Source organism: Penicillium malachiteum (assembly GCF_028827825.1).
Source record: "Penicillium malachiteum strain IBT 17515 chromosome Unknown utg000004l:1.0-4883003.0:1.0-4884900.0, whole genome shotgun sequence".
NCBI lineage: Eukaryota > Fungi > Ascomycota > Eurotiomycetes > Eurotiales > Aspergillaceae > Penicillium > Penicillium malachiteum.
Window position 1 is genome coordinate 3,715,016 of NW_026643097.1, and position 26,388 is coordinate 3,741,403.

Below are 26,388 nucleotides of genomic sequence, written 5' to 3' on the forward strand. Positions count from 1 at the left end.
TTCTTGTTTATATTTTACACATCTACCTATGCATGTGGATCTGTTTATATGTTTACTTTACGCGTCCCATAGTATTCTACATCAATGTTTACTCTGAATTGTTAAGTGCTTTACTCAGGAATTGAACCAGTGGACTTGGAGATTTATTTATTGTTGTGTTTACCCCTAGGCTATTTAGTCGATTTAATCTTTTCAATCCCATTAATATCGATAAGAGTCCAGATGTCTGATGTACTCCGTACCTAGGTAGTATGGATATTGTCGCATAACGCGTCAAAACTTTGCCCCGAGGTAAACATTTTTCGAATACTGTATTTCACCAAACACCGTAGTCGATGGAATACCCAAATAAATACTATTATCAAAGAGTATCATCTTTTTACAGTATTCCACACGGTATTTGAGATATATGAGCGGCCGACGCATGCATGGATCATTTAAACGTCCGACTCGGATAGCCTTACAGTCTAACCATTCTCTCAAGTGGCAGGGAACCTTGGAACACTGGCACTAGATAAAAATTTGAATATATACCTGCATATGATACTAATTTTCCCTACGTACTAATTCGCAGCCTGATTCCACTCCTATAATCTAGGGACTCGGAAATGATCTATTGGAATATTCCAGATGTCAAATTTCAAGTTTCAATACTCGATATCTGGAATGTTAATATCGCCAATGATTGCCGCACTAATTATGGATAATTCAACTTGAAGCTGCCTAGAGAGGTTTGGACATTTTTGACGCGTCACGGTATTGTGAGTATTTGAGTATTCATCTACTAGCCCGAGCCCGGTGGCATCTGCTCATCCACCGACCTGGGCTCATATGCAGGCGTGAGCAGGCCTGTACGTGGTCCCCGATGTCGTGACTCACACATCCATATGAATACGCGCCCACGCGTGGCGAAATCATCGCCTGAGCATGCCCGACGTCTTTAAAGCCCTTTTATGATCCAACGCCTGCATGAGCCCTTGTATGCTACTATTAGGCTCTCATTATTCTGGCGCCGTTGCAGAGGTCCACAAATGTGATGCGGCCAACATTCGTCAATCTCAGTCAAGAGTTAATCTGAACGTGCGTTGTGTAATCCGGAGCTACTTACATATGAGGAAATTCATATAAAGAGGCCTGGGTAAAAGATTTGTTTATTTCTGGGTTAGCCTTGCGGCGTCTAGTGACGAACGCTTCCGAGGTTGCACGAATTCTTCCTCTGGCTCATTCAAAGGGCTCAAGCCTGAGATTCGTCAGACGACGACCTTGTACATACCATTTGGGATCTCCAGCCGAGCGGCCACAGTGTACGTCTAGCCCCGGTAAGCTGCACTTTGGAAGTCATACAATGTCCCAAGTTCGACTGGGCATATCCCAAGTCTAACTGACTGACTGATCTCCCAGGTTGTCACTGTGACTACAGTCTGTCGTCCGACTTCGCAAGACAAATATCTCGGATGGGCACGATTCAAGTTAATAAGTCTCCTGAGCACTGGCACTATATGTCTGTGGATGATAAAGAGACACATCATAATCTTGAAACACCGATTTCACGATCTTCATCCTGAGTCCCCGATCACTTGGGTACTTTAACACGCTCTTGAAAGGCTGGGACTCAAGAGCGCTGCAACTTCACAGCGCGGTTCTATACTGAGACCTTCACAGAGTCTGACCTGCCTTCTATTATTGCCAGTCTACTATTCAAAAAAGAACCCACATACGAGCCAGTTACGACCTGACTCGGAAATCACTGACCAGGCTCCGAGTGAGGCGCAGGACCTGCTTTGTTGACGGTCTATTAGCTCAAATATCCTCGGTCCATACCTCATTCTACATATGACAGAACATCTGGTTTATCATGATGATCTTTGAAACCTCTGCCTTTCGAAGTCACTTTACTCGACGACACGAACCACTTACTTTCAAATGGAAAGATCTAAAGGGTCCGTGATAGCGCTCAGGTTCAAATATTCTTCACTAGATGGAGAGGCTCAGATTAGCTATCAAGGCCCTGATGAGTGTGTTCTTCCGGTTCCTGCAGGGAGATGTCTCGACTTTGAGAATATCTTCATCTCGTGAATTGTCCAATGTCCCTCGAAGGAAACCTCAGATTTCATCTATCATTCAACAGTTGAACCTCTATGGAAAGGACAGTCTTATATGAAACAGGGAATCCCCACGTCCAGGCTCTCAAATGAAAAGATTCGGCTGGGTCATAATTGCCGTCATGGAGATGCCAAGAATTCTTCGGCATTTACGAGGGTACATCGGGAAGACTTCGGTATCCCGCAGCCGCAGGGACCAAGCCCCACGCGGCCCGCGAAGCTTAAATGTGACAACCTTTATCTTATATCGCATCTTGGGCCTTTGGCATATCGATTTCAAAGACATAAATTGATAAAATCCATACAGGGTCAAATCCAATCCCTTGATGCTGAGATTATTTACGGCGTATGAAAAGAGGAATAATAGAATAGTGTATTCGGAATACCCAAAACCTACGCAGTAGTAGTATCGGGATGGCATTGCTTTGCAAATCTTTGATACATTGACTCTGGTTTGGCAATTATAGTAGATGGGGAGAATATAACGAGATATTTGAAAAGCTACTAAAAATAATAGAAGAAGTGGAAGCTGTACGGAGTAGAGAATATGCGCGGATTGCTTAAGGACGGCATTCGAGGCCATAGGACAGAGATGTACCTGGAAACCTGATCTAGTGGGAGGCCAAAATAGAAGATAAAAATCTGGACAGTGAATGAGAGACATAAATATGGAAAAGGGCATCACTAGGCGAAGGAAATTCACTGTTAATAGCAAAATTGTTTGGCGATTAGGCAGAATTGACCCTTAATTCACTTCAGCGCGTAGTTAAGCTGGGGTCGCCAGCCATTGAAGGGAGAAAAGTGAGAGAACGCTGTCAGGCAGCCCTCACCGTCGCGTCGCACCCCAACATAAATAATTTTTCCTGCACTCTCACAACTTCTCTTCTTCAACAACCCCCACCACCATTTTGCCTGCGCTTTGCACGTCCCAAACACGTGCAACACCATCTTTTCTCTTTCGCTTTCGACGACTCGTGCATTCCAGCACAAAGAAAAACTTGCGCATCGCAAATCTCCTCGTCTTGTTTCATTGGTCACCATGAACAAGATGATTCTCAGCTGCGTTTTGGTCTCTGTGTGTGCGTTGTTGGTCGCTGCCGTCTTGCACGGCCGCAACGTACGCGCTCGCCGTTCGCAGCCCCCGCCCCGACCTGCTCACTCTCTTAATGAGTGCGGCCAGCAGGAAGAAGCCCTGCCCGACTCGACAGCTTCAGGACCGACCAACGAGCAACTCTTGGCCACCAGAGTACTCCAGTTGGAAGGTCAACTGAACGATTACAAGTCCGTATGCGACAAGGTTTGCGCCGAGAACACAGATCTCGATATCGTCAACTGGCGGTTGAAGTTTGACCTGCAGGAATCACAGGCCTCTCTGGCTAGAGCTCGCCAACAGGCTGATGTTCGCCGTGAGGCTCGTGTTGCCCAACAGGTGAACGGTCCCCTACCCGTTCCTCAGACTCCTGCCAACGCAAACCACGACGCCCTAGTCGCGAACCTTGAACAAACCGTGACCCGCCTGGAAGAGTCATTGGCACGTGAACAGGTTCAGAACGAACACGTCGCGAACCTTCAACAAACCATGGCCCGCCTGGAAGAGTCATTGGCAAGTGAAAAGGTTCAGAATACGGAGTACCAGAATACCCTTCGCGCCAACCAGGAATTATATTGGCAACATTTGATGTTTTTCCGAGCATTGAGCAAGGAGGAGTATGACGAAGCTGTCGGCAATGCCTTTCCGGATATTCTCAACTGTTTTGGCGAGGCTTTTGACCGTTTGGTTGAAAACCGAGCTGCCAGTCTGATCAGCCGCCAGGACGAGGCTATTGCTGCCCCAGTCCCACTGATCAATCGAAATATTCCGCAGATCGGCACCGATGAAATGGACCAAAAGAAGAAGCCGACATCGACAGAGTACCAACAGACCAATATCGAGGTCATGGAGGGGATTGAGGACTCTCCTGAAGTTCCTCACATGGACGGGGTTGAGTATCCCACGGAGTCATCCGTGTTTGCTCAGGTTTCTTCCATGGAGGGAATTGAGGGTACTGCTCCGGTCCCCTGCAAGGCTGAGGTGGAGGTTGACTCAGTGTCTGGCTCCCCGAAGGAAAGCGAGGCCGTCCGGGAACTGTACAACGTGGCGAAGGAAATTGCCCAATTGAAGTTCCCCGAATCGCACCTGCAGGGATATTACACGGCCATGAATCGGCTCAAGAGCGCCCTCGACAACCAAGAAGCTGCACTCGCGCAGCTTGGCTCCGAGAGCCGTCGGGCAGTTAAGGAGGATAGCCGGGATGACCAACTTGCGCGCGGCATACGTACCGGACTTCAGGCTCAAGACCCAGTGCAACAGACAGAGGCCAAACTCCGAGAGGAACTGCGTCTCTCGCAAGAGAGTGTAGCCGCCTATGAGGAGACGGTCAAGCAATGGGCCGAAGGATACCAAGAAGTCGAAGAAATGTACAACGAAGCCAAAGAAGTATGTAAGCAGTGGTCATCCAAGTACCAACGACGAAAATCCGAGATCGATGAGCTAGTATCGGAGATTGAAGAACTAGAATCGGAGATCGCAAGCTTGAAAAAGCAACTCTCAAAATGATTCAGTTGAACGACTCGACAGATTCGGCTCCACGAGAGGATTTAGTCCAACGACCAGGAAATTGGAGGATTGTTAGAGTCGACATGGAGTTTGCGACCTGTATCGGTGTTCTGGGAGTCGGAATTTGTGGAGCCCGTCAAACCGCAGTCAGTGCGTTGATCATTCCCGGTTGAGGTTTTGCCCCGACCATGATCCGTTCCGCTTTCTGCTTCGAAACCCAATTCCATTTACAGACCCCAAGAAAAAACGCCCCTACCATCGAGTCGGATCACGTCAAGGTCTCGCCCAAAGGACTTTTTGTTCGTGTATCTCGTGCTCTCATAATCGCATCCCTTTCGCCACATCCCCTTTAGACGTCTTCATTGTACTTCCGGTTATACCTACCTTGGCTTCTTTCTGCATTCCTTACCCCCCCCCCCCCTCCCCCCTCTCATTGCGATGTGTTGACTGGAGCAGCGTTGAAGTTGACAGAGTTACCGCCTCTCTTGTCTTTTTTATCTCCCTTTTTTTCACTTCTAGCGCTTTTGCAATTATCTGTTGACTTGTTGACCTGTTGACCTGTGACCTGTCTGTCACCCTGACCTTATCTTACCGTTGACTGTTGACTGTTGACCTGGGACTGTTGTTAAAACCTTACCTCTATTTCGACGTGTGGTGATGAATCGTTCGACTACCTCTCTTTTCGCCGCTCGGTCCTTGATACTGGGCTTGGCAAAATGTCTATTTCTCACCTTTTCCTACCTCCCTCTTACCTCGGCTGCGCCATTGCTCTCGACCTCCCTTACCTCTCACGATGTCGAACCTCCGAAAGAACCGGATGATCCAAGCTTATGGCTATACCTGGGAATCTCAGCGGCTCTTGTCCTAAGTGGCGGAGCCTTTGCGGGACTTACAATTGCATTAATGGGACAAGACGAAGTGTATCTGCAAGTGATCCAAACATCTGGAGAGGCATCTGAAAAGAAAAACGCCGCCAGTGTTCTGAGCCTGCTACAGCGTGGAAAACATTGGGTTCTTGTGACCCTCCTGCTCAGTAACGTTATCACCAATGAAACACTACCTATTGTCCTGGATCGGACCCTCGGCGGCGGTTGGCCGGCGGTCCTTGGAAGCACTGCTTTGATTGTTATCTTCGGCGAGATCGTCCCTCAATCGATCTGTGTCCGTTATGGTCTGCCTATCGGAGCTTGGATGGCACCTTGTGTCCTCGTTCTGATGTATATCATGTCTCCCGTTGCTTGGCCAGTCGCTAAATTGCTGGACAAACTTCTCGGCGAGGATCATGGTACCATTTACAAAAAGGCTGGACTGAAAACCCTCGTCACCCTTCACAGAACCCTAGGTGAAGCTGGAGAACAACTCACCTCTGACGAAGTGACAATCATCAGTGCTGTTTTAGATTTAAAAGAAAAATCTGTTGGAAGCATCATGACCCCGATGGAGGATGTCTTTACCATGTCCGCTGATACTGTGCTCGATGAACGCACCATGGATCTCATTCTCTCTCAAGGATATTCTCGAATCCCCATTCATGCACCTGACAACCCTTTGAACTTTGTCGGCATGCTCCTAGTCAAGATGCTTATCACCTATGACCCTGAAGATTGCAAACGCGTTCGCGATTTTGCTCTCGCCACTCTACCCGAGACCCGACCTGAAACCTCCTGTCTGGATATTGTCAACTTTTTCCAAGAAGGCAAATCTCATATGGTTTTGGTTTCGGAATACCCCAGTGAAGATCGGGGTGCTCTCGGAGTAGTTACTCTTGAAGATGTCATCGAAGAACTCATTGGCGAAGAAATAATCGATGAGTCTGACGTCTTTATTGACGTGCATAAGGCCATTCGGCGCATGGCCCCTGCACCCAAGTCTCGCGTACCCAAAGGAAAGATCGTTGAAGAGCCACCAATGGCGCCTTCAATCACGGAGGGTGAGCTGCTCGACGGAGATGATAATATATCCACTTCTGCTCCATACCCGTCAGACCTCCTTCGTCGTCGCAGCTCCGTTGAAGCTCCACCTCCTCGTTTCCAACTACGCAGACATGCTGACAGTGATGCAAACGCACCAGATGTGTGGATTACCCAAAGAGGTGCCACTGATGAAATCCGGGAACACCTAAAACACCTTGGTCCTTCAAACCTCGCGAGTCGACCTCGACAAACTCGTTACCATGCTGTCAAAATCAAACGCAGCGGTAACTCACCTTCCCGTTCAACGCAGACTGACCTGGAGTCTGCACAAAGCACCTCTGACTCTCAACGCCAACCCTCTTCCATTGGCTTTCAAGGGGGCATTGGTGCAGGTCTGGTCAATCCCGGATCAGATGCGAAGGATGGTGCCCATGCTCTAAAAATCGGCTATGGTTCCATCACTTGCAATGACACCGTCAGCAAAAGTACGAGCTCTCAGCAATACAAAGAGCTCCCCCAAGTTTCTATCCCAGAGGCGGTCAATGAAGAACATGAAGACCAACAGCCTCACCCCGCTTCATCTCGCAAAGCCAGCAGTCGAACTGACAGCCTGGAGTCCACGGAATCCCGTTCAGATCTTATTTATCACCACCGTGGACCTACTCGAAGCGGAAGCATCACTGAGCAAATTGTGGATGTCAATGGCATTCGCAAAGTTGTGCTTCATACCAATGGCACAAGCTCATCTGAGGACGAGGGCAAATCATCTCCTTCTCACACTCGTGGTTCTTCTCCACGTATCAAAAACGGCATGGTCGATCCACAGAATTATTTCATCGATCCTGCGAGCTCCAATTCGAATACGAAGAAAAGACGTCGTCGCAAGAAGCGCGGGCAAAACTCCAAGCCTGCAGATGGCGTCGTTGGGGAGGACCAGCCTCTCCTTCAGCATTAAATTATTGGCACAAACCTCAATACTTGCCATGAATTCAAATTAACCAAATGGCTGGTCCGATGGGCATCCCCATGCACACATCTTCTTTATTCGAATGCGATGATTGCTTACATGGCCGAAAAGCTTAAACAACACCACTATACTTATTTCAAACTCAACATATCCTCCACGATGCCCAAATTCTTTCTCTCATGGGCAGACACAAAATTATATTCAACAACTTCCCTCCTCGGCCCATCCAATCCTCTACATACAAAAAATGATGGGCCGAGGGGAAAAGCCACTGCCCCCTGTGCACATACTTCCGCACAGGGGGCACTCTTCTACGACCTACCTCCTCTCGGCCCATCCCATCTTCGATCCACATGTATTGATGGGCCGAGAGTCGAGAACTACACAAGACAGTGCAGGCATCCTGCACCGGGGCCATCCCCATCATCTACCTCCTCTTGGCCCATCCTATCAATCTATACAATCATAATGATGGGCCAAGAGTCGAGAATCACATCTAAAAAATGCAGACACTCTGCACCGAGGCACGATCTACCCTCCTCTGGGCCCATCCTATAAATCCACACGCATCGATGGGCCAAGAGTCGAGAACCACATACAGCAGCGCGCGCACTCTACACGGGCCATCCCCACAATTCACCTGCCTCCTCTTGGTCCCTCCCATCAATAATCACATTGATGGACCAAGGGTCGAGAACACACAGCAGTGCAAGCACCCTGCACCGGGGCCATCCCCATCATCTACCTCCTCTTGGCCCATCCTATCAATTTATACAATCATCATGATGGGCCGAGAGTCGAGAATCAACCCACATACAACACTGCAGAGATACTCTGCACCGGGGCATTTCCCCACAATCCATCTTCTCATGGCCCATCAAATCCTTCAATCCATCAACACTGATGGGCCGAGAATCAGAAAACAAAAAACAAAAACAAAAAAGAAAAAACAAAAAACAAAAAAGAAACGAAAAAAAAGAAACAGAAAAAAAGAAGGAAAAAAAAGGGGAGAAGCAAAAAATATAGCCGCTTCTCCATTCCACAATTGTCACGAAGATACAAGAATAGCCTCCTCTCGATACGGTCCATTCAACTCTCCACTACTCTCAAGAATATCCGCAACCATCGAGAACAAGGAGAGCAGGCCAAAACACCCTCCCAGAGGACCAAACCTAAAAAAAAAAAGAAAAGAAAAGGCCGTCTTCTATCTTCTGTGTCCCTCAAAACCACCATCTCCTGAGCCTTCGCTTCGAGACATTCCTCTTCTCAAACTCAAAGTTCCTCGAAATGCCATGAGCATCCTCTGATTACAACCCTCTGAGCGTGTGATTATCCCGTTTAGCGCATGTAACCAACGCGGATGTCTTTTTTTGTTCTTTCTTTCTTCTTCTCCTGTACATGCGAATATGTTTTATGCGACCAGCCTGTGGTTCGTCTGTTTCAGCGTTTCAAGTTCATGTGTTATACTTCTTATATTGTCATTTGTCATGTTTTATTCAAAATGTTGGTTCAGTTGTCATCTTGCACATTTTGCCATGACATGCCAGTTTATTATGCTTCTTATTAGCGCCTAGAGATTCCTGACTGAGAATGTCCTACTCGTCAAATCAATGTTCCAAGGTTCTTTCCATCAAATCCCTACTTGTAGATATCATGATTGTATGATATAAATGCCCGTACATAGGTGCCGATATCAGTATTTCAAGCTACATGCACACTAGGTAGTAGTAGAAAGAATAACGAACTAGAATATCTGAAAAAAAATGATATATACATGTTCAGTACTCCATGTATACGTAGTAATCCTAATGTCTTCCAACTTGAAGTTTTAATCTATGTAGTTCCAACTTCAAGTTAGTGTGGATATTGGTGGGTCACGTATGAACAGTTTATCCGATATTCCGATACTAGTAAGCGCCCCAGGCATCAAGACACGGGGTTCTGGGGCAATGATATCAGTCAGCGAAACGCTGGTGATTCCCTTACTCACATCTCACCGTCAACACATATCCGCTGGGCCCGAAGAAGCTACTGGATTCTTTTCCTAAAACTTTTGACCTGGTTATGCGACTCACTTTTCTACAATGACCAGGCTCCGAGGAGCTTCCCTCGATTCCCCTAACGCCCAGCCTGGCGGCGGCGACCGACAGTACTGTCGATCCAAAGTGCCCCCAAACGCGCCGGAGGTCATAATCCAGAACACCATCGAAGTTTCAAACTCATCACAGGTTCTTCCATGGTATCGGGATGAGCGTAGGCGGCGGTTCAACGTCTTAGTTCGAAGGTAAAGTCGCAACCCAGTGGTGCAAGAGCCTCGGCCTGGAACAACTATAACTGAACTACTCTAACGGATCTCATGGGCTTAGATATAAGAATCAGCTCCTTCACGGCTGCGATGACCCGGGCTGTCCGACTCCGACATGTGCCAGCCGTCGCCGCCGGCTCAGCGAGGGACCGTATCGTCGATACACCGAGCTTAGCGCCCGAACCCTTGCTTGTTACCTCGCCAGTTTGGATGACGCAGAGAGCGGCCTGTGCTGCAATAACCCCAAAGACTCTTCCAACTTAATGGCTCAGGACTACCACCGTATCCCCTCACAACGGCCACATACTTCCCAAGCACAAGTGACAGTCGCTGCAACCGCATCGGAGGGCCAAAGCAGTTATCTTCGCCGCCAAGATCGCCAAAGTGGCAATGCATTTCGGAATAGGATGAACCAATCACGGATATCAGGTCCTTCAAAGGGAATTGATGCGATGGGTTCCCCGACTCCGAATGGTCACCCCAGCGCTTATTACTTTCAGGACCTCGACTACGCTGCGGAACAGCCATTAAAGGACCCAAAGTCATTCACACAAAACCTCTTCGATACCCTCTCCCTCCGAATGGTTGAATGGCTTCCGCTACGTCGCACTGCAGACTTTTTTCCACTCAATTTCAAGCAAGAATCGTCGCAGCCGAGAAACGAAGGGCCCCGTCCGGAGCAAGGACATGCATCACAGGATAAAGAATCAGGGAAATCGAAGCCACATGTGGAGACAACAGCTTCGACACATTCGCAGAATTCCCATCCACGTACCCCTTCATCCCGATCTTCAGGAAACGCAACTTCGGCAGTCGAGCTCAAGATTCAAAATCAGCATGTCAAGCGAGTTTCATTGACAGAGGTTGATCAATGGCGGCAATCCCCTCGGTCAAGTTTGGATGATAAAAAGCGGCCTGAATACAAGACGCGCAAAGTCTCCGTTAACTCACATCTTGGTACAAACGATTTCGCGAGCATGCCATCCCCGCCAGCACTGAAGCATCGACCACAGAAACACCGGGGTAGAATTGGCGAATTTGAGAATGCTCGACCAAAAGAACGTTCCAAGAATGAACGCCGCGTGTCTTGGGATAGTCAAAAAGTTATCAACCAGCCATCTTTGGGACAAGGCCCCGCGAATCTAAATTTTCTACCCCCACAAAGTGACATTGAAATCGAAACCCCAAGCAACCGCAAAGCTAAAGCTGGTGCTCGTCATCATTCACCAGACACCATCCCAATGGCCCAGACAGTAACTCATTTCACGTCGGACATCATAGATGGGCTGGGTCAAATCATGATGGAATCTGCAGAGGAGGAAGAAACCTGGAAGGACGAGTTGGAGCGCATTCAATCGACAGGAAGTTTTGATAATCCTGAGTGGCGGTTTGCTACGCCACGTCAACGCCAGGTATTCCCATTTATCTCACAAAGTGTATACTTTGTGTTTAGTAACACAACACATATTCTACGCTCCTTCGGAGTGGATTCGGTGGCCCTTTCTGCGCTTACACGTGAAGGGATTGACAATCGCCTTAATGTGCCGCACCTTCAAGGCTCGTTGAGACGTCTCTTTACTGTTTGTCCTTGGGATATCGCCTTGCACAGCCTCTGGAGTGCACTGGACAAGCTATTTGTGCCCCCGCAGGATTTTTCATCTTCTGCCCGACACTCCCGTCGTTCTTCTCGCAGCTCGACCATGACTGGCCCTACTACAGCCCCGGCGGCAGTTCGGCGTATCTCCGAGGGTGCAAATGATGAACATTTATCCGACGTGGATGCTGCATATGTTGCTACGGTTGCGCTATTCGCTTTAGTCAGCTCGATTCCGGATATCGATGTCCGAACATGGCGTCAAATCCTTCAAATGCGGGCTGCGGGTGGCGTTGCGTCATCCACTGTTATGCGCAAGTTCTCTTCGGATGAAGCTCAACAGGCCGTTGAAGCCACTGACAAACTTGAACATGAACTTGGTCTTCGCTTGGTCAATCGGCTTGTCCGCGCTCTGAGCGCCCGCCTTGCATATCATGAAATATCCAAGGCACGCCAGGTCTACACGTTAGATCTTCCGAAACAGCACAAGATTAGTGTTCTGGATCGCATAGTAGACCACCTCAGCGAGCATCACATTATCCAACAGTCTGCAGATGATGGCCCATCGCACCAGCCGACTGGCCCCGCACCTGTAATTGTGGAATGGTTACGAACGCTTTTGCTGCGTGAGTGGGATGGCAACCCTGAGATGGCCCGCAGTAGTGCCGCAGGAGGTGCAGTGCAATTATTGGCTATGATGTACAAAGAGCGAAATAGGCTGGGCCTATTCCCAGAAGACTTCCATACACCCCTTCTCGCAGAGCGGCTGGACCCTCTGGAGATGCCTGTGGCATGGGTGGGTAGCCTGCCAAACAACCGCACGATCCACCTCATGTCCTATTCCTTCCTTTTCCCACCATCCTTCCTCGTCATTTATTTCCGAGCACTGAACTACTCCGCTATGTCCAAATACTACGAAGCTGCCATGACCACCACCAGACATGTTACCCAGACTGCATACAGTAATGCAATCACCATTCGTGATGAGTCGCTATTGCAACGGATGAAGGTTTCTATGTCGACCTATTTCGTGCTGAATGTTCGACGAGACAGAGTTCTTACCGATGCTCTGAATCAGCTCTGGCGACGAGAAAAACGAGAGCTGATGCGACCACTTAAAGTTCAGATGGGCATGGATGAAGGCGAAGAAGGTCTCGACCATGGTGGTGTTCAACAAGAATTCTTCCGAGTTTTGATGGCAGAAGCCCTGAATACATCATATGGCATGTTTACCATGGATAGCCGACATCGAATTTCCTGGTTCCGGCCGTGCTCTTTAGAGCCTCTTTACAAATTCGAGCTTCTCGGTCTTTTGATGTCTATCGCGGTGTACAATGGCTTAACATTACCTGTCAATTTTCCGGTTGCATTTTACCGCAAGCTTCTAGGACTGAAGGTGAAGCACTTGGATCATATTCGGGACGGGTGGCCCGAGCTCAGTCAAGGTCTTGAGATGCTTCTGTCATGGTCTGACGGTGACGTTGGGGATATTTTCATGCGTACATACGAGTTCAGTTTTGAAACATTCGATGGCATTGAAAGCATTGACATGCAGAAAGTTGACAGAGATGCGGTTTGGCCAGCTCCGAACAAAGCTCCTGCAGCAGGTCCTGTTGGAGATTCTACAACATCCGATGTCTCTGTTTCTTTTGACCCGCCAAGTAGAAGTGCATCTGAGTCTCTCACAGCGGAGGGAGACAACCTCCCTGCTCCGTCCGTGTCAGAATCCTCACCGCTATCATCCACCGCGCCTCCATCTGACGAAGCTCCCATGGTGACCAACCAGAATCGGCAACAATTTGTGAGCGATTACATCTTCTGGTTAACCAACAAGTCTATTCGACCTCAGTTCGACGCTTTCGTTCGAGGCTTTTACACCTGCCTTGATCGATCTGCTCTTTCGATCTTCACCCCTGAAGCACTCAAGGCTGTGGTAGAAGGTCTTCAAACGATTGACATGAAGGAATTGGAGACCCATGCCCGATATGAAGGTGGTTTCGGACCGGAACATCGTATCATTCGAGACTTCTGGAGTGTAACTCAAGCTTACTCGGAAGAGAAAAAAGCGCGCCTTCTGGAATTTGTCACTGCTAGTGATCGAGTTCCCGTCAATGGTATCTCAAGCATCATGTTTGTGATCCAGAAGAACGGCGTTGGAGATGAGGTAGGTTTTTTTCCCCTTCAAATCTTCCATATTCCCATACCATTGATCAATATACTGACTCATATAATCAGCGTCTCCCGACAAGTCTCACATGTTTCGGTCGACTCTTACTGCCCGAGTATACTTCTAAGGAGACTCTGGCAGAGAAGCTCGACAAAGCTCTTGAAAATGCACAAGGATTCGGCGTTGCATAGTTATTTATTCGGATTTATACATACCCATCTTTATTTCGGTGAACACATTTGGAACCCAGCATTGCACCATTCTTTTTTCCAAAACCTGGAAGTTTTAAATATTTTCTTGCACTTGTGTATAGAACTTGGATTGTAACCTTGGAATACTCTAGCATCATATATAGTTCATGCATGGGTGTCTAACCATGTGGGGTTAAATATTTCTATAAATCCTGGAGTAAAATAAGAACGAATCAGAACTAGAGAGTATCCCCATCAGCTCTGAAACTGTGGCGTGGTTCGTTCATAACTTGAAGATCCCAAGAGTGGCGATCAATTTCTTCCAAGGCGGACTCCTGAAGTCCGGTCTGACTCACCTACCAAGATTTGAAGTTCGAGCTTCAAGTTATTAGATACATTCGTTGTACATATTGTCATCTCTTTGACTTCCCTTAACTTCATTTCTCTGTGAGTCCTAGTCTGCCCCAAGTCACAATCCTGCAAGCCGTGTCCCCGCTCCCCCACGTTTTCCGATAAGAGTCATCGGCAGGGTCCGCGAGCTTTTCCACAACTCTTTTATCTCAATATTAGACAGGAACAGGAATTAACAGACTGTTTAGACCACGGAATCATATTAATTGATCCTCTTTTTTGATCATGGCACCAACAGTCCACTGTGTTCGCCACGCCCAGGTACGTCCATGCCACCCCGCTCATCGGCATGCAATCCGGCCTCCCTTGCAACTGGGAGCTTCGGACTTAGCTGTTAACCAATTGATCTGACAAATGTCTTCACAAAGGGTATACACAATCTCTGTACTGCCAACCATGTTATCCGCGATCCCCCCCCTTACAGACCTCGGCCATGAACAATGCGCTAAGCTGCGCGATTCCTTCCCTTTCCATGACAAGATCGACCTTATGACTGCTTCGCCGCTGCGTCGCACCATCTACACGGCATTGGAGAGCTTCGAGCCTGTCTTCTCCATGCACCCAGAAATGAAGCTTCTTGCTCTTCCGGATGTACAGGAGACTTCGGATGTGCCCTGTGATACCGGCAGCGACCCTCAGGTCCTGCGAGAGGAGTTCGCAGACAAGAGCGTAGACCTGGAAATGGTTCACGAGGATTGGAACAACAAGGTATGTTTTACACCTTTGATATCACTAGTCTTGTGATAGCCTTGTTAACTTATGGTGAATCTAGGCTGGTCGTTACGCCCCAACCAACGCAGCCCTAAAGGAACGAGCCCGCGCCGCCCGCCGATGGTTGAAAGCCCGTCCGGAGAAGGAGATCGTTGTCGTTACTCATGGTGGATTCCTGCATTACCTCACCGAAGACTGGGAAGATAGCAGCACATACCAGGGTACAGGATGGTTGAACACTGAATGGCGATCATACACTTTCTCTGATGAGAGCCACGGTGATGATCTGGATGGAAAGGCGCTGGATGGAGAGAACTTCACACTCATCGAGACTGTTGAGTCACGGGAACGCCGTGGAAAGGAGGGCCCTACGCCGGGTCGAGAGGAGCAGAAGACGCTTTACAAGAAGGGTACTCAAGGTTGGGATGACCAAGGTCTATTCCAGAGCCAGGAGGAGCGGGATGCGGCTAAGGTGCCGGAGGGTGAGGAGATCAATGGGGTTCGAGTATGATTGGATTGTTATTTTGGACATCTGGATGAACATTTGAAACATCTAAACGGAAATATGGGGACATGAACAAAGATGCTCAAGATAGAAATGATAGAGCATGCACATGTGATGCAAATAGAACAAAAAACCATTCAATCGTGATTTTTCAGCATTCATCTCTTTATACAACTTGAAACATCATACGTCGCTTGCCTTTGTTCGCCTTGTGATTAATTCCTGTTGCTTTTTAATAGCATGCATAACAAAGGCTCTCTATGGTTTAGTTTCATAATGTATTCGTTTTCCTTGTTAATGATCAATGGCAATGATTTTCCCATTCAGCCTCCAAACCATGAACAAAGCTGCCATTGATTCGATAATGGCATTCGAGAAGTGAGCTATTGTTGGATTCGGAGTCTCTCAATGTCTATATAATGAGGCTCGATTCCGAGAGTTGAAGCCATCAGTTCAAGTTCCACAACATCATTGTTCAGACAAGCAAACACAAGAACAATCTTCAACGTTGTTCAAGTGCCAGGCTGAGTTCACACAGAATCCTTCTCAAACAAACATATGCCAAGATTGCAGATACTAACCTCGAAATATAGACTCAAGTGCTTGATCCTCTTCCAGATTTCGACCCAATTGCATGCTGATATCACCAGCATAGAGATACGACTAAGTTTATTTTCTTCAATCACCTTTTTACCCCTGTGGAAGGACTGATGAACTAACGCTATCGACTAGGATATCCAGTAGTCTCATTATTCCCCTCTGTCCATCTGGGCATGCAGTACTAGTCGTACTAGCAGCATTCATCATACACTTATGGCTGAGTTCAAATGTTTCTTTCCAAGACTTGATTGATCACCATGGGCTAACTTTTAATATAGGAAATATTCCTGGCAATGGATACGACTATCTTAATCAATTTCAATGAGGTAGGATCCATCTCAATGCCAAATTTTTGACTAACATCAGAATATAGGAACGACCGAACGAACAAAGGAGATTTCACCTGCCCAGGTGGTTGTAGTAGAGGACATAACTCAGGATATGGATTTGGCTAAGTTCAAAGAACTGCCAATTTTCCTGATGTCGCAGAACATTTCACTAATAACATTTGAATAGACAGATGACCTCAATTCTTATAAGGACATATGTGCATATTCTATAGGAAGAGTAAGATATTTTTTAAACTGATATTTACTAGGATAACCATGTCCTCGTGACCTCGAAATGAGCATTTGAACAATGGCCAAGTACTTTCTTTACATACCTTTCCAGTCCCAACTATTAGTTTTTCTTTTATCCTAGGATGTCCACATATAACTGACTTCTTTCAAAAGTATCATTTGAAAATGGCCACTTTTTTACTCCAATAGGTATGACTTTCAAGCTGTAATAGTGGATTCCCAGCTACCGGACTTCAAGATATCGATTCCCTCCAACGATGGAACATTTGAACCTGTAAGTTTCTCCATATATCTAAAGGCTAACAGGACATCTTAGTATTGATATTGTTGCTCTGGATATGGAAGTATTTGCGAAAGAAAGTAAGTTTGCCCCCGAATTCTGCAGGCTAATGCATACAAGGTTCTTAGATTTTGCCCTTCAGAGTATAAAAAGCGAGGTAAGTGATTCGAACTTTGGTTTGACCTGCTAAACCTTCTACCTAGGCTTCCAAAAAATGGGACCATCGCGTTAATTACCTCTTCAAGTCGAAGGGTCCGATGGCTATGTATCAAGTGGTGGAGGCGCCGATCACCTAGTGCCAGTGGAGGATGGTGGCTTAGGAACCCCCAAACAACGGTATGTTTCCAGGCTGACAAGTTATCTGTTATTTCATTTTCTAGAACGAAGAGCTGACTCGGAGAAATTGCTTTTAGGACTGTTGATCATAGGGGACTCCTTGCTTGGTCGGATTTGAATCCCGTATAGCCTGAGCTTACTCTTGCGCGGTCATGGTGATCCTGCATGGAATTAGAGAATGGGACCATGAGTAAAATAGAATTCTATACAGATAGGCAGCTAAGTTTCAATCTGCAAAACATTCAGTGCATATACATAGCCCATTTGACAATAGCATAGCCGTGAAGTGGAGCCCGGAATCTTGATGCCTCAACGCCCATCGGGCTCTATTTTTAGCTGTGAATGCCGATCTGCATCCCGCAAACTCCTCATTCTGCACTGCGGCACCTATTAAGTCCCGCCTCTCTGCTCTCCTCTCCAATCCAGTGGGCAAAGATGCTTGATGAAAACCTGCCCAGTAAGATATTAATCCTTATGTATCCGTGGTTTTTGGTCCCAGGGTGCACTTGTTTTGTTTCCCCTGACCTCGACGTCATTGACATTGACATTCCCATAACTGACTCCACTTAAAGCGTTCTTCTTGAAGAACAACTCACAGACTCCTCAGCAGAGTACCATTTACTATCGCCAGAATGGAGATGACCCCGAACCAGCATATACACTCAAATACCTTGACCCCGCCGCCCCCTACCTCGCAGAACCGTTACGGCGTTGCCCTCTATGACCCCTACGTCCCGGAAATTGTATATGGCGAAGTTGCTGTGACCCCAGAATGGTCACAACCCAGCTTGTCAGCAGACCAAATCCGCAATAATGGCGGGAATGCGCCACCTCCAGAACCGATCTTACCTACTGAGTTCTCTATTCAACTGTATAACCCCGACCAGCAAATCGTGATCCGTCACCAAGCCAAAACGTGGAACAAACCAGCGCGATGGGAGTTCGAGATGCCCCAGCGGTCATTCCGGGTGCCGTCATCGTCAACACTAGATCGCGTACAGAGTGACCCAGCCGCTGCGGATATTACACCAAGGTTACGTTTCAGTTGGCGCAAAGATGGGAAACTCTCGAAGGACCTTTCATGTCTGCTTCATGGGAAAACCACCACCATTGCCGATACGAAGAACAAGAGTCGCGAGCCGGATATTACTGTGGCGATCTTCCAGGGATTGAAGGAACTCACAATGTACGAACCGAACCTTTACCGTGTTGAGATGGAGGATTTCAAGGGATTGGAAGTTGTTTTGTTACTTGCTGCAGTTGCCATCCGGGATATCTTCTTCGGTCCTGCTAAAGAAGCCTTTCACATCGTCGCTGGTGGTGCCACAGCAGTCAACGGCAAGGCGCAGGCAGTTGTCCCAGGTCGGAAGAGCCCAAAAGCCCAGGCCATGGGCGCTGTGCCCCCTCGCAGGCTACCAGCCACACGGCTTTCTATTCCAAACGCCCAATCCCCTGCTCCAGAACTACGCCAGCGACAAGATCAACTTGCAGATGAAGAGGAACGTCGAACCCAAGAGCTCCTCGCCACAGAGAAACGCGAACAGGAAAAAGCCCGACGACGCAAAGCGGCTGAGGTGGACAGCGAAACGATGCGGTTACAACAGATCTACGGACAAGAAGAAGCACAAGCTCGGATGCAACGACCTTCGCCTTCCTCAAGCTCCAGACCAAATCTTCCTGCTCGTCCCAGTGGACCTTCAAAACCATACAACTCGCACCAATACTCCCAGTCATACTCCTACCTCCCTTCTCAAGCACCACAGCAACCTCCGCGCCAATCGCGACCACAATCATATTATCCCCAACCTCGACCTACACCTGCACCTATCCCCGAAAATGGTCCATACACTCAATCATACGGTCGACCCGACCCGCGCATTCAATCTACTACCAACTTTGCACCGGTCCGACCTGTACAGCCTCGACCACAATCTTTCTATCAAATCCCTACGAGTAGTGGAGCTTTGCAGCCAGGTCAACCGGGTCCACAACAAGCTCGTCCACAAGTATTGCAGCCGAAGAAGAGTAGTTTCTTTGGATTTCGACGTAAGGAAGAAGGGAGTAGTCCGAAGAAACTTGATAAAAAGCGGAGTTCGATGTTTTGATCATTCGTCTCAGTTTTCCAGCGATACCCCAATTTCTTTTTGTTTTTGTTTTTCATTTTCACTTTTTTTTTCTTTCTTTGATTCCCTTCTATCGCACGTTTAGCATTTTCGGGGCATTTGGATTCTTTGCATTTCAGCTTCACGTTTATGACTTAGAAAAGCATCTATCAAAGTATTGAATGGATTGCGTCTTGATCCTGGACGATAGTCTTGATCATGACAATTGATGACCAATTATACACCTCAAATCTTCATCGCTCAACTATCATTTTTGATCATGCTAACATATCAACATGGCTTGCATAATTGTCTCGTATAACCACTGGCATGGCTGATAGGGGCAAGTAGGAAGTTGAAGTGCAACCCTCACAACACACTAGTATGTTCAAACCTGACCATCCTCTATTTCCTGCTCGTAAATTTCAACTCCATAGGAGCAGCCACCAAGGTAAACGCATCAACCTTCCCATTCCAAAAAGCATCCTCGCTAACCTCTGCAGCAAAGGAGACATCGTACCGCGTCAAGATCTCAGCAGTGACACGACGAATTTCCATCAAAGCGAGTTGTTTTCCAACACAAGCATACGGGCCTAGGAAGAATTAGCGGAGATTCAAGTGAGTTGGAACTAGGAATACATGCCTCCTCCAAAAGGAATATACGAAGCAGGTTCCTTGATAAGTTCAGGTCTTGTAGACCATCTCTCAGGAATAAAGTCATCTGGGTTTGCAAAGACGCGCTCATCTATACGAATGATTAGTATCTATTATTATCAATGATAATATGGTGAAATACGCACCTCGGAACATTGCATGCATAGGCATCTGAACCATAACATCACCGGGGATATAAATCTCTCCAATCTGGAGACCCTCAGGTGGAGTCATACGCTGAAGACCGGAAGGAACCACAGGATGAAAGCGGATGGTTTCGTTGATGATAGCTTCGAGGAACTTCAATCCTTGTAGGTTTTCTGTGGATAGCTCTGAGAGTCCGTCAAGGTCTACTTGAAGCGCTTTTTGGAGATTCTGATCCTTGGCTAGGTGGAAGAAGACATTTGTTAAAGTTGCAGCAGTAGTATCACTATTCAAATTAATTTCGATCATATTTCAATGCATTTTGGACTGGATGATTCGTACCTTCCAGCCACACTGATGAGATAAGTATCACCATGAAGATTGAGATGATCCTGCTCAGTCTTAGGACCTTGTTCGAAGGCACCTAGAAGCCAAGAGAAAACATCCGGACGACTGGGTGGGTTCTAAATCAAGAAATCAGTACTAGTCATCTCAATGCGTGATACCAACTTACATCCTTGCGATACTGAACTTGCGCATCAAGCCAACCCCAAAACTTGACATAATCGGCATTGATTCCCGGAATGCGCTTGAAGAAAGGGAAAAGCCAAAGAAGATGACTGAATAATCCAATCATTCCCATATCGGCATGCAGTTGGGTATAGAAGTACTTATCCTCTCCATCAGCAACCATATCAAATGATCGACCGAAGGAAAGATCTCCCATCACATCGATCGCATAGTAATTAAACCATTTGGTCATGTTCATGGGCTTGCCCAGTCCATTCTCAATAGCCTTAACAAGCTGTGCTGTGTAAAAGGCCACACGTGGTTCATAATCGCGAAGTGCTATGAAAAGATCAGTTAAGAATCAATAAGCTTGCGTAGGCGGTTTGGTTATACCTGAAGTGCTAAATCCCTGATCCCAGACTTTTCTCCGTCGCGCGTGAGATGCCTTATCCCGATCGGTCTGAAGTGAAACACGAGGTTCAATACAATTATACCAGGGTCCCTTGCGAGTTCTTGCTTGGGAACTGTAGATGAGCTTCACAGCAGCTGGATCGGTTATAGATAGCTCCGTGGGGCCTGGTTAATACGGAAATTAGTTCCATACGCTAATGTAAAACGCAGCAGGGAGGAGAATCCACTTACCCACACGTACATAATCACCATATTTCTTGTGAAGTTTTTGAGTCTCAGCATAAAGGTGATGCTTCTTTGCTGATAAGTAGGTGATGTAAAAGTTTGAAAGTCGGGCCAAAACAGGTCCTGGGAATTTGTTTAATCGGTGCAATAATCCTCGGTAAAGAAGCATGCTACTGTACAACCCCACGAGATGGTATCCAAGTACTTTGAGAGACCAATTAGTAGCAGAAACATGATAAATTTCCAACTTCTCCAGAATATCAAGATACTCCAGACTCAGCAAAATAGCACCCAAGATAATGTAGTTAACTACGATTGTTGGGGCCTTCACGTCCCACTCTCCATGACGAAAGAGTAGGACATGTATGCCTACACCGGTAAGACCTGAGGCCACGAACAAGGGTAGCGACATGGTTGTAGGGATTAAATCTTCAACGTCGCACGAGCGAGGAACGACACGAGTCTAAGTAACATTTCCCCTCTTCTCTTTTTAGGCGTGCATATGCATATGCACGTTACAAGTTCCATTTCATCCAATCAGATCCAATCAGATACGGAGCAATTCAAAAGGTTAACCTTGGAGGTTTTTTGCGCAGCCAGCCACCTCAATTGAACTTCCTAGCGGAGCTACACCGCCGTACTCGAGAATCCGCTAGATACGAGGTGTGGATGACGGGAGGAGTCAGGACCAACTGATAAGTTATGTATGTCAACCCTGCCGGGGGAGAGATTGATAATAGGAAGTTTCATGACATTCTTAGTGGCGTTAGTGGCGGATTCCAGTTCCTCCGAGTCCTAGTTCAAGTTCTCTCTTCAGCATGACTCTGCCAAAGTTTATCCAAGATGTGTACAGTTTAGCATGTGTAGCATGTGTAGCATCCTGAGACAAGCTGAAAAACGCCGAGTGGGGGCGGAGAAGCGATTGGTTGAGATCTGTCCTTAATGTTCCCGTTGTCAAAACGGTCGGCACTATTAGAGTCTAGACTGAACATGTCGCTTAGATGGCAAAACGTCATGGAACTTGGAATGATCGCGTTCCAGGACTTTCAACTGGAATTCATCAGAGTTTGTATTGACGTGCCTCGGTCCTTTCCCGTGGCCGGGCCGGCCCGACGAAGGTACATAACAAGGCGACTAGGAGTAACTGGAATGCCCGTGAAGAAGGACTGTGGCATGTGGAGCGTCTCTCTGAAAAGACCTTTTTTCTTTTCTCTTGAGGAAGACCGAGCCGATTATAGTATAATAGTAAAAGGTGGGTTGAACCACATATCGATAACTCTGGGGTGATTTAGCTATAAAGGAAACTAAAAACAGAGTGAAGAACTCGCAGCTAGTCGTTAAAAGCAAACAGGAAAAAGCAAGCTGCTTCTATACTGGTGCCCCGCTGCCTAGCTTATAGAGTCACCGCACAAGCACTCAGAACGCCTCCCTCCTTGACCAGGTCAGTCGTGGTCTGCAGCGGGATGACCCGATCAACCCCCAAAATCATGAGTGCCTCCTTCTTTCCAAGAACCGAATCATCTGAGAGTACTACACCCCTGTCACTCTTGGTCAATTTTGCCTCACTTGTGGTCAATTTCGAGGAGATGGGGGCGACAGTCATGAAGTTGATGTTCACTCCTTCTCTGCCAAGGATACTGCCAACAACACCAATCTTTCCAGGTGAATCATAGTTCTCACAGATGAGCAATGTGCCCTCCGGTTCGAAGGTAGCTTCAAAGCGTCCCAACCGAGTTATTAACGGTTGCCCACCCCGGCAAGTCCCTGAGATGATTCTCTGGTGTTGAAGTTGAGGAGCATTATTTGATGGATCCGATGCATCAGGTGCCCGAGAGGATGCACGGGATGGTGGTCGTGCAATGAGAGTAATCAGAGATGAATACGAGGAATCCTCTTGAGGGTCTCGAGAGTGCTGCTCGGACACGAAAATTCCACGCTCACGGGCCACAAGTTCAGCGTTGACAATGTTAATGTTGAACCCTTCCTCGCCACTGATTGGTGCAAGCAAGCCCTTGATCAATGCAGCAAAGAGCGGCTTTGTATTGCCGATACTAGCCACCTCACCATGATAAACAAGATCGAATGTGTTTCGTGCCATTGAGCCACCGGGAAGGGAAGCATAGTGCTGAGTATACAGAGTACCAATCTTTTCCACCAGCTGAACAAATGGTTGGAGCTTTTGATACTCCTCCGGTAGAATGATCGGCGCATTCACAGCGCTACGAGGCAGTGAACCCTTGAGAATTTCCAGCACCTGCTCACAAACATCGACTGAAACGTTTTCTTGAGCTTCCACTGTGGACGCGCCCAGATGTGGTGTCACCACTGCCCGAGGGTGTGCGATCAGCTTGGTGGCAATGGAATCCTGCTCAGGTGGCTCAGAGGTAAACACATCTATCGCTGCGCCCGCCAAATGACCTGAATCGAGTGCTGCCAGCAATGCAGCTTCATCGATAGTCCCGCCACGAGCTACGTTGAGTATCCGAGCGCCCGGTTTCATGAGTGCCAATTCGGCATCACTGATCATTCCACGAGTAGAGGCGATAAGGGGAGTATGGATTGTAAGAAAGTCTGCGGATGCGAGGAGTTCAGGGAGCGACGATACCAGGGTCACGGGAACTGAGGCTGCTGCCGCTGGCGATGCATATGGATCTAGAGCATTGACAGTCATACCGAGACCCTTGGCAATACGAGCTACTGTCAATCCAACTATACATGAAAGAATTAGCATAGTGCACATCAAGCCTTTCGAACTCGATCAAGAATCACCTTTTCCGAGACCGATGATTCCAAGGATTTTGCCCTTGACCTCTACTCCAACGAATTTACTGCGTTCCCATTTCCCATCTTTCAGGCTGGAGCATGCTTCGGGGATTTTTCTAGCCATTGACATCATCAAGGCTATGGTATGCTCGGCAGCCGCACCAATGTTTCCAGAGGGTGAGTTGACAACGACAATGCCAAGCTTGGTAGCTGCTCCGACATCTGACAGTGAGGGAGATGAAAGAATTAGAAGCTATACTATCTAACTCAGAATTTCTCTGGAAATTACTTACCAACATTGTCAACTCCCACGCCCGCTCGAGCAACCACCTTCAATTGCTTTGCAGCCTGCAATACAGTCGCTGTGATTTTGGTCTCCGATCGGACAAGTAAAGCATCGTAACTTGGGATTATCTCGAGAAGCTCATCCGGAGTTAGGCCCTTGCGTTCGTGAACATCGAGAGTGGTGCGCAGTAAAGCCAGGCCATCTGGTGATAGCTTCTCAGGTACGAGGACCTTGGGCCGGCTGTGTGTGAGGGATGGCATTTCTCACTTAGAGCAGGAGATGCCAGATATTAATCGTATGATTGAGTAGTATTGTCAGGAGTAGAAGGATTGAACTTGAAGGTGGAAGGTGAAAGTAGGCAAAGTACTCGAGTTATAACCTTTGGGACTTATAATTGGAAGGTGCAAAGTCCGAGTGTGTACCTTGTTCGCGGCAGGCGCGCCCATTAGTCCAGGTTGGTCAAGGGGAAGGAGCAACCCAGATTGACTACAATTGTGTTTTCCCATTCAAGTTGTGCTATGATCTTGATTATTCTGGTGACTATGATTTCTCCAATTCAAGGATAACTTTGCTCATATACCGATCATTAGAGTGTTTTCATTGCCCACTCCCTTTTCAATGAACGTCTTTCAAGTTATTTCAATCTCAATTCGAGATCTCGATACCCAATATATGATCAAATTCCTGGGGGATGCAGGGTGAAGCCAATCAATGGAGAGTGACATCCTTCACGCTACACAAACGCGGGGTAAATGACATGTCGTCACAGATACGATCTCGGTCATTTGGTGCTGTCATTCTTTTTATTCATGGTTTAAATGATAACAAATCCATTGAAATGTTTCAAATTTCTATACTCAAGTGGTGGAAATAAGGAGAACTAATCACTGGCATCAAATAGTTCATCCGCGTCGATCTGCTCGATCTATACTGGCACTAGTACTAGTACTAGCACCTGGCATGATTCGAGATCGAGATCTCCACCCATGTTTATTGCTCCATTCAGGTTGAATATTGAACAAACACCAGTGATTAAACAAGGGTTTACTTATACTGGAGCACAGACAATTATATACCTACTTATTCATAGTTGAATTGTGCAAGATCCGGGTGTATGTATACCCACCATAAGTGGAGCGGATCTCAGCAAATGACAGAACCAAGGATGAACCAAAGCCACAAGGAAAATTTTGCTAAACTCTCAATGAATTCAAATGATGTTTTATGCAGAAGGATGCCAAATTGTGAGTTTTATACATTCTATAATCACTTAGGATCTCTAAACATTCAATAACTTCCTCGACAGGTGTTCACAGAGCTTTGCATATGCATTGACACTCATTGAAAAACATTCAGTACTCAGTCGGAGTCAGTCCATGGTACGATTGATCTGTTTCTGTAGATCTAAACAGGCCCACCGATCAATTCCCGGGATCTACTCGAGAATCTGTTTGGTGGAATTAGAAATGGGGATTACGCACTCTCTGTATGGTGGAGATGAGAAAACACACGTTCCAATCAGGGGAATAACCTTGTAACCCACTCAGCTATGAATAAGTTCCTGAAATCTTGACGTTGGGATGAAATTTCAAATCAGAGATGCAGCTTAAGAATTCTGATTATCCTGATTCGCATAGAGTAATTCATACCTGATGTGTTGTCAATTATCTTGAACATAACAACATCATCGAAACTTGAAATCATCTGTTGCCTTCTCAAGGCAAGATGCATCAGATGCAGCTAACCGCAAATCAACAGCTGGCCCCAACGTACCAACGGCCCAGAATGCAATAGTGGGACGCAACGCCAATCCTTGGCAGCTTTAGGGACTTTCTCCACTTAACGAGTCAATATCGGATACACTCCGTTCTTCAGCCTCTCGAAGTTTCTTGTTTTTTTTTGATCTTCTTTCACTTTCAGTTTCAATTTTCATATTCTAGACTGTTGTTGCTCATCCTCTAACAATTCACTGGCGGATTGCGATGCGACCCCTCAGCGTCATGCTGACCTCGGATTGACATTGAGTTCCTGATA

The 26,388-nt window shown here is 47.1% G+C and overlaps 7 protein-coding genes across 7 annotated transcripts; 5 read left to right on the plus strand and 2 right to left on the minus strand.

The window, feature by feature from the left end:
- Window positions 1-3,141: 3,141 nt before the first annotated feature.
- On the plus strand, window positions 3,142-4,743 carry N7483_009477 (uncharacterized protein; the record flags this gene model as incomplete). Its single annotated transcript, XM_057092904.1, has 2 exons — window positions 3,142-4,578; window positions 4,720-4,743. 2 exons carry the CDS (start codon window positions 3,142-3,144, stop codon window positions 4,741-4,743), a joined length of 1,461 nt encoding a protein of 486 aa, XP_056944078.1.
- Window positions 4,744-5,355: 612 nt separating this feature from the next.
- Window positions 5,356-7,566, plus strand: N7483_009478 (putative DUF21 and CBS domain protein (Mam3); the record flags this gene model as incomplete). Its single annotated transcript, XM_057092905.1, has 1 exon — window positions 5,356-7,566. One exon carries the CDS (start codon window positions 5,356-5,358, stop codon window positions 7,564-7,566), a length of 2,211 nt encoding a protein of 736 aa, XP_056944079.1.
- A 2,096-nt stretch (window positions 7,567-9,662) lies between these two features.
- Window positions 9,663-13,835, plus strand: N7483_009479 (HECT domain protein; the record flags this gene model as incomplete). The annotated part of the gene is made up of 3 exons (XM_057092906.1): window positions 9,663-9,862; window positions 9,945-13,641; window positions 13,713-13,835. The coding sequence occupies 3 exons, from the start codon at window positions 9,663-9,665 to the stop codon at window positions 13,833-13,835; spliced, it is 4,020 nt and encodes a 1,339-aa protein (XP_056944080.1).
- A 636-nt stretch (window positions 13,836-14,471) lies between these two features.
- On the plus strand, window positions 14,472-15,468 carry N7483_009480 (uncharacterized protein; the record flags this gene model as incomplete). The annotated part of the gene is made up of 3 exons (XM_057092907.1): window positions 14,472-14,507; window positions 14,697-14,954; window positions 15,019-15,468. 3 exons carry the CDS (start codon window positions 14,472-14,474, stop codon window positions 15,466-15,468), a joined length of 744 nt encoding a protein of 247 aa, XP_056944081.1.
- A 2,423-nt stretch (window positions 15,469-17,891) lies between these two features.
- N7483_009481 (uncharacterized protein) lies at window positions 17,892-19,364 on the plus strand (the record flags this gene model as incomplete). The annotated part of the gene is made up of 1 exon (XM_057092908.1): window positions 17,892-19,364. The coding sequence occupies one exon, from the start codon at window positions 17,892-17,894 to the stop codon at window positions 19,362-19,364; it is 1,473 nt and encodes a 490-aa protein (XP_056944082.1).
- A 402-nt stretch (window positions 19,365-19,766) lies between these two features.
- N7483_009482 (cytochrome P450) lies at window positions 19,767-21,717 on the minus strand (the record flags this gene model as incomplete). Its single annotated transcript, XM_057092909.1, has 7 exons — window positions 19,767-19,954; window positions 20,005-20,106; window positions 20,162-20,445; window positions 20,502-20,623; window positions 20,674-21,008; window positions 21,063-21,245; window positions 21,312-21,717. 7 exons carry the CDS (start codon window positions 21,715-21,717, stop codon window positions 19,767-19,769), a joined length of 1,620 nt encoding a protein of 539 aa, XP_056944083.1.
- A 981-nt stretch (window positions 21,718-22,698) lies between these two features.
- On the minus strand, window positions 22,699-24,614 carry N7483_009483 (uncharacterized protein; the record flags this gene model as incomplete). The annotated part of the gene is made up of 3 exons (XM_057092910.1): window positions 22,699-24,014; window positions 24,075-24,290; window positions 24,362-24,614. The coding sequence occupies 3 exons, from the start codon at window positions 24,612-24,614 to the stop codon at window positions 22,699-22,701; spliced, it is 1,785 nt and encodes a 594-aa protein (XP_056944084.1).
- Between the last annotated feature and the right edge of the window lie 1,774 nt (window positions 24,615-26,388).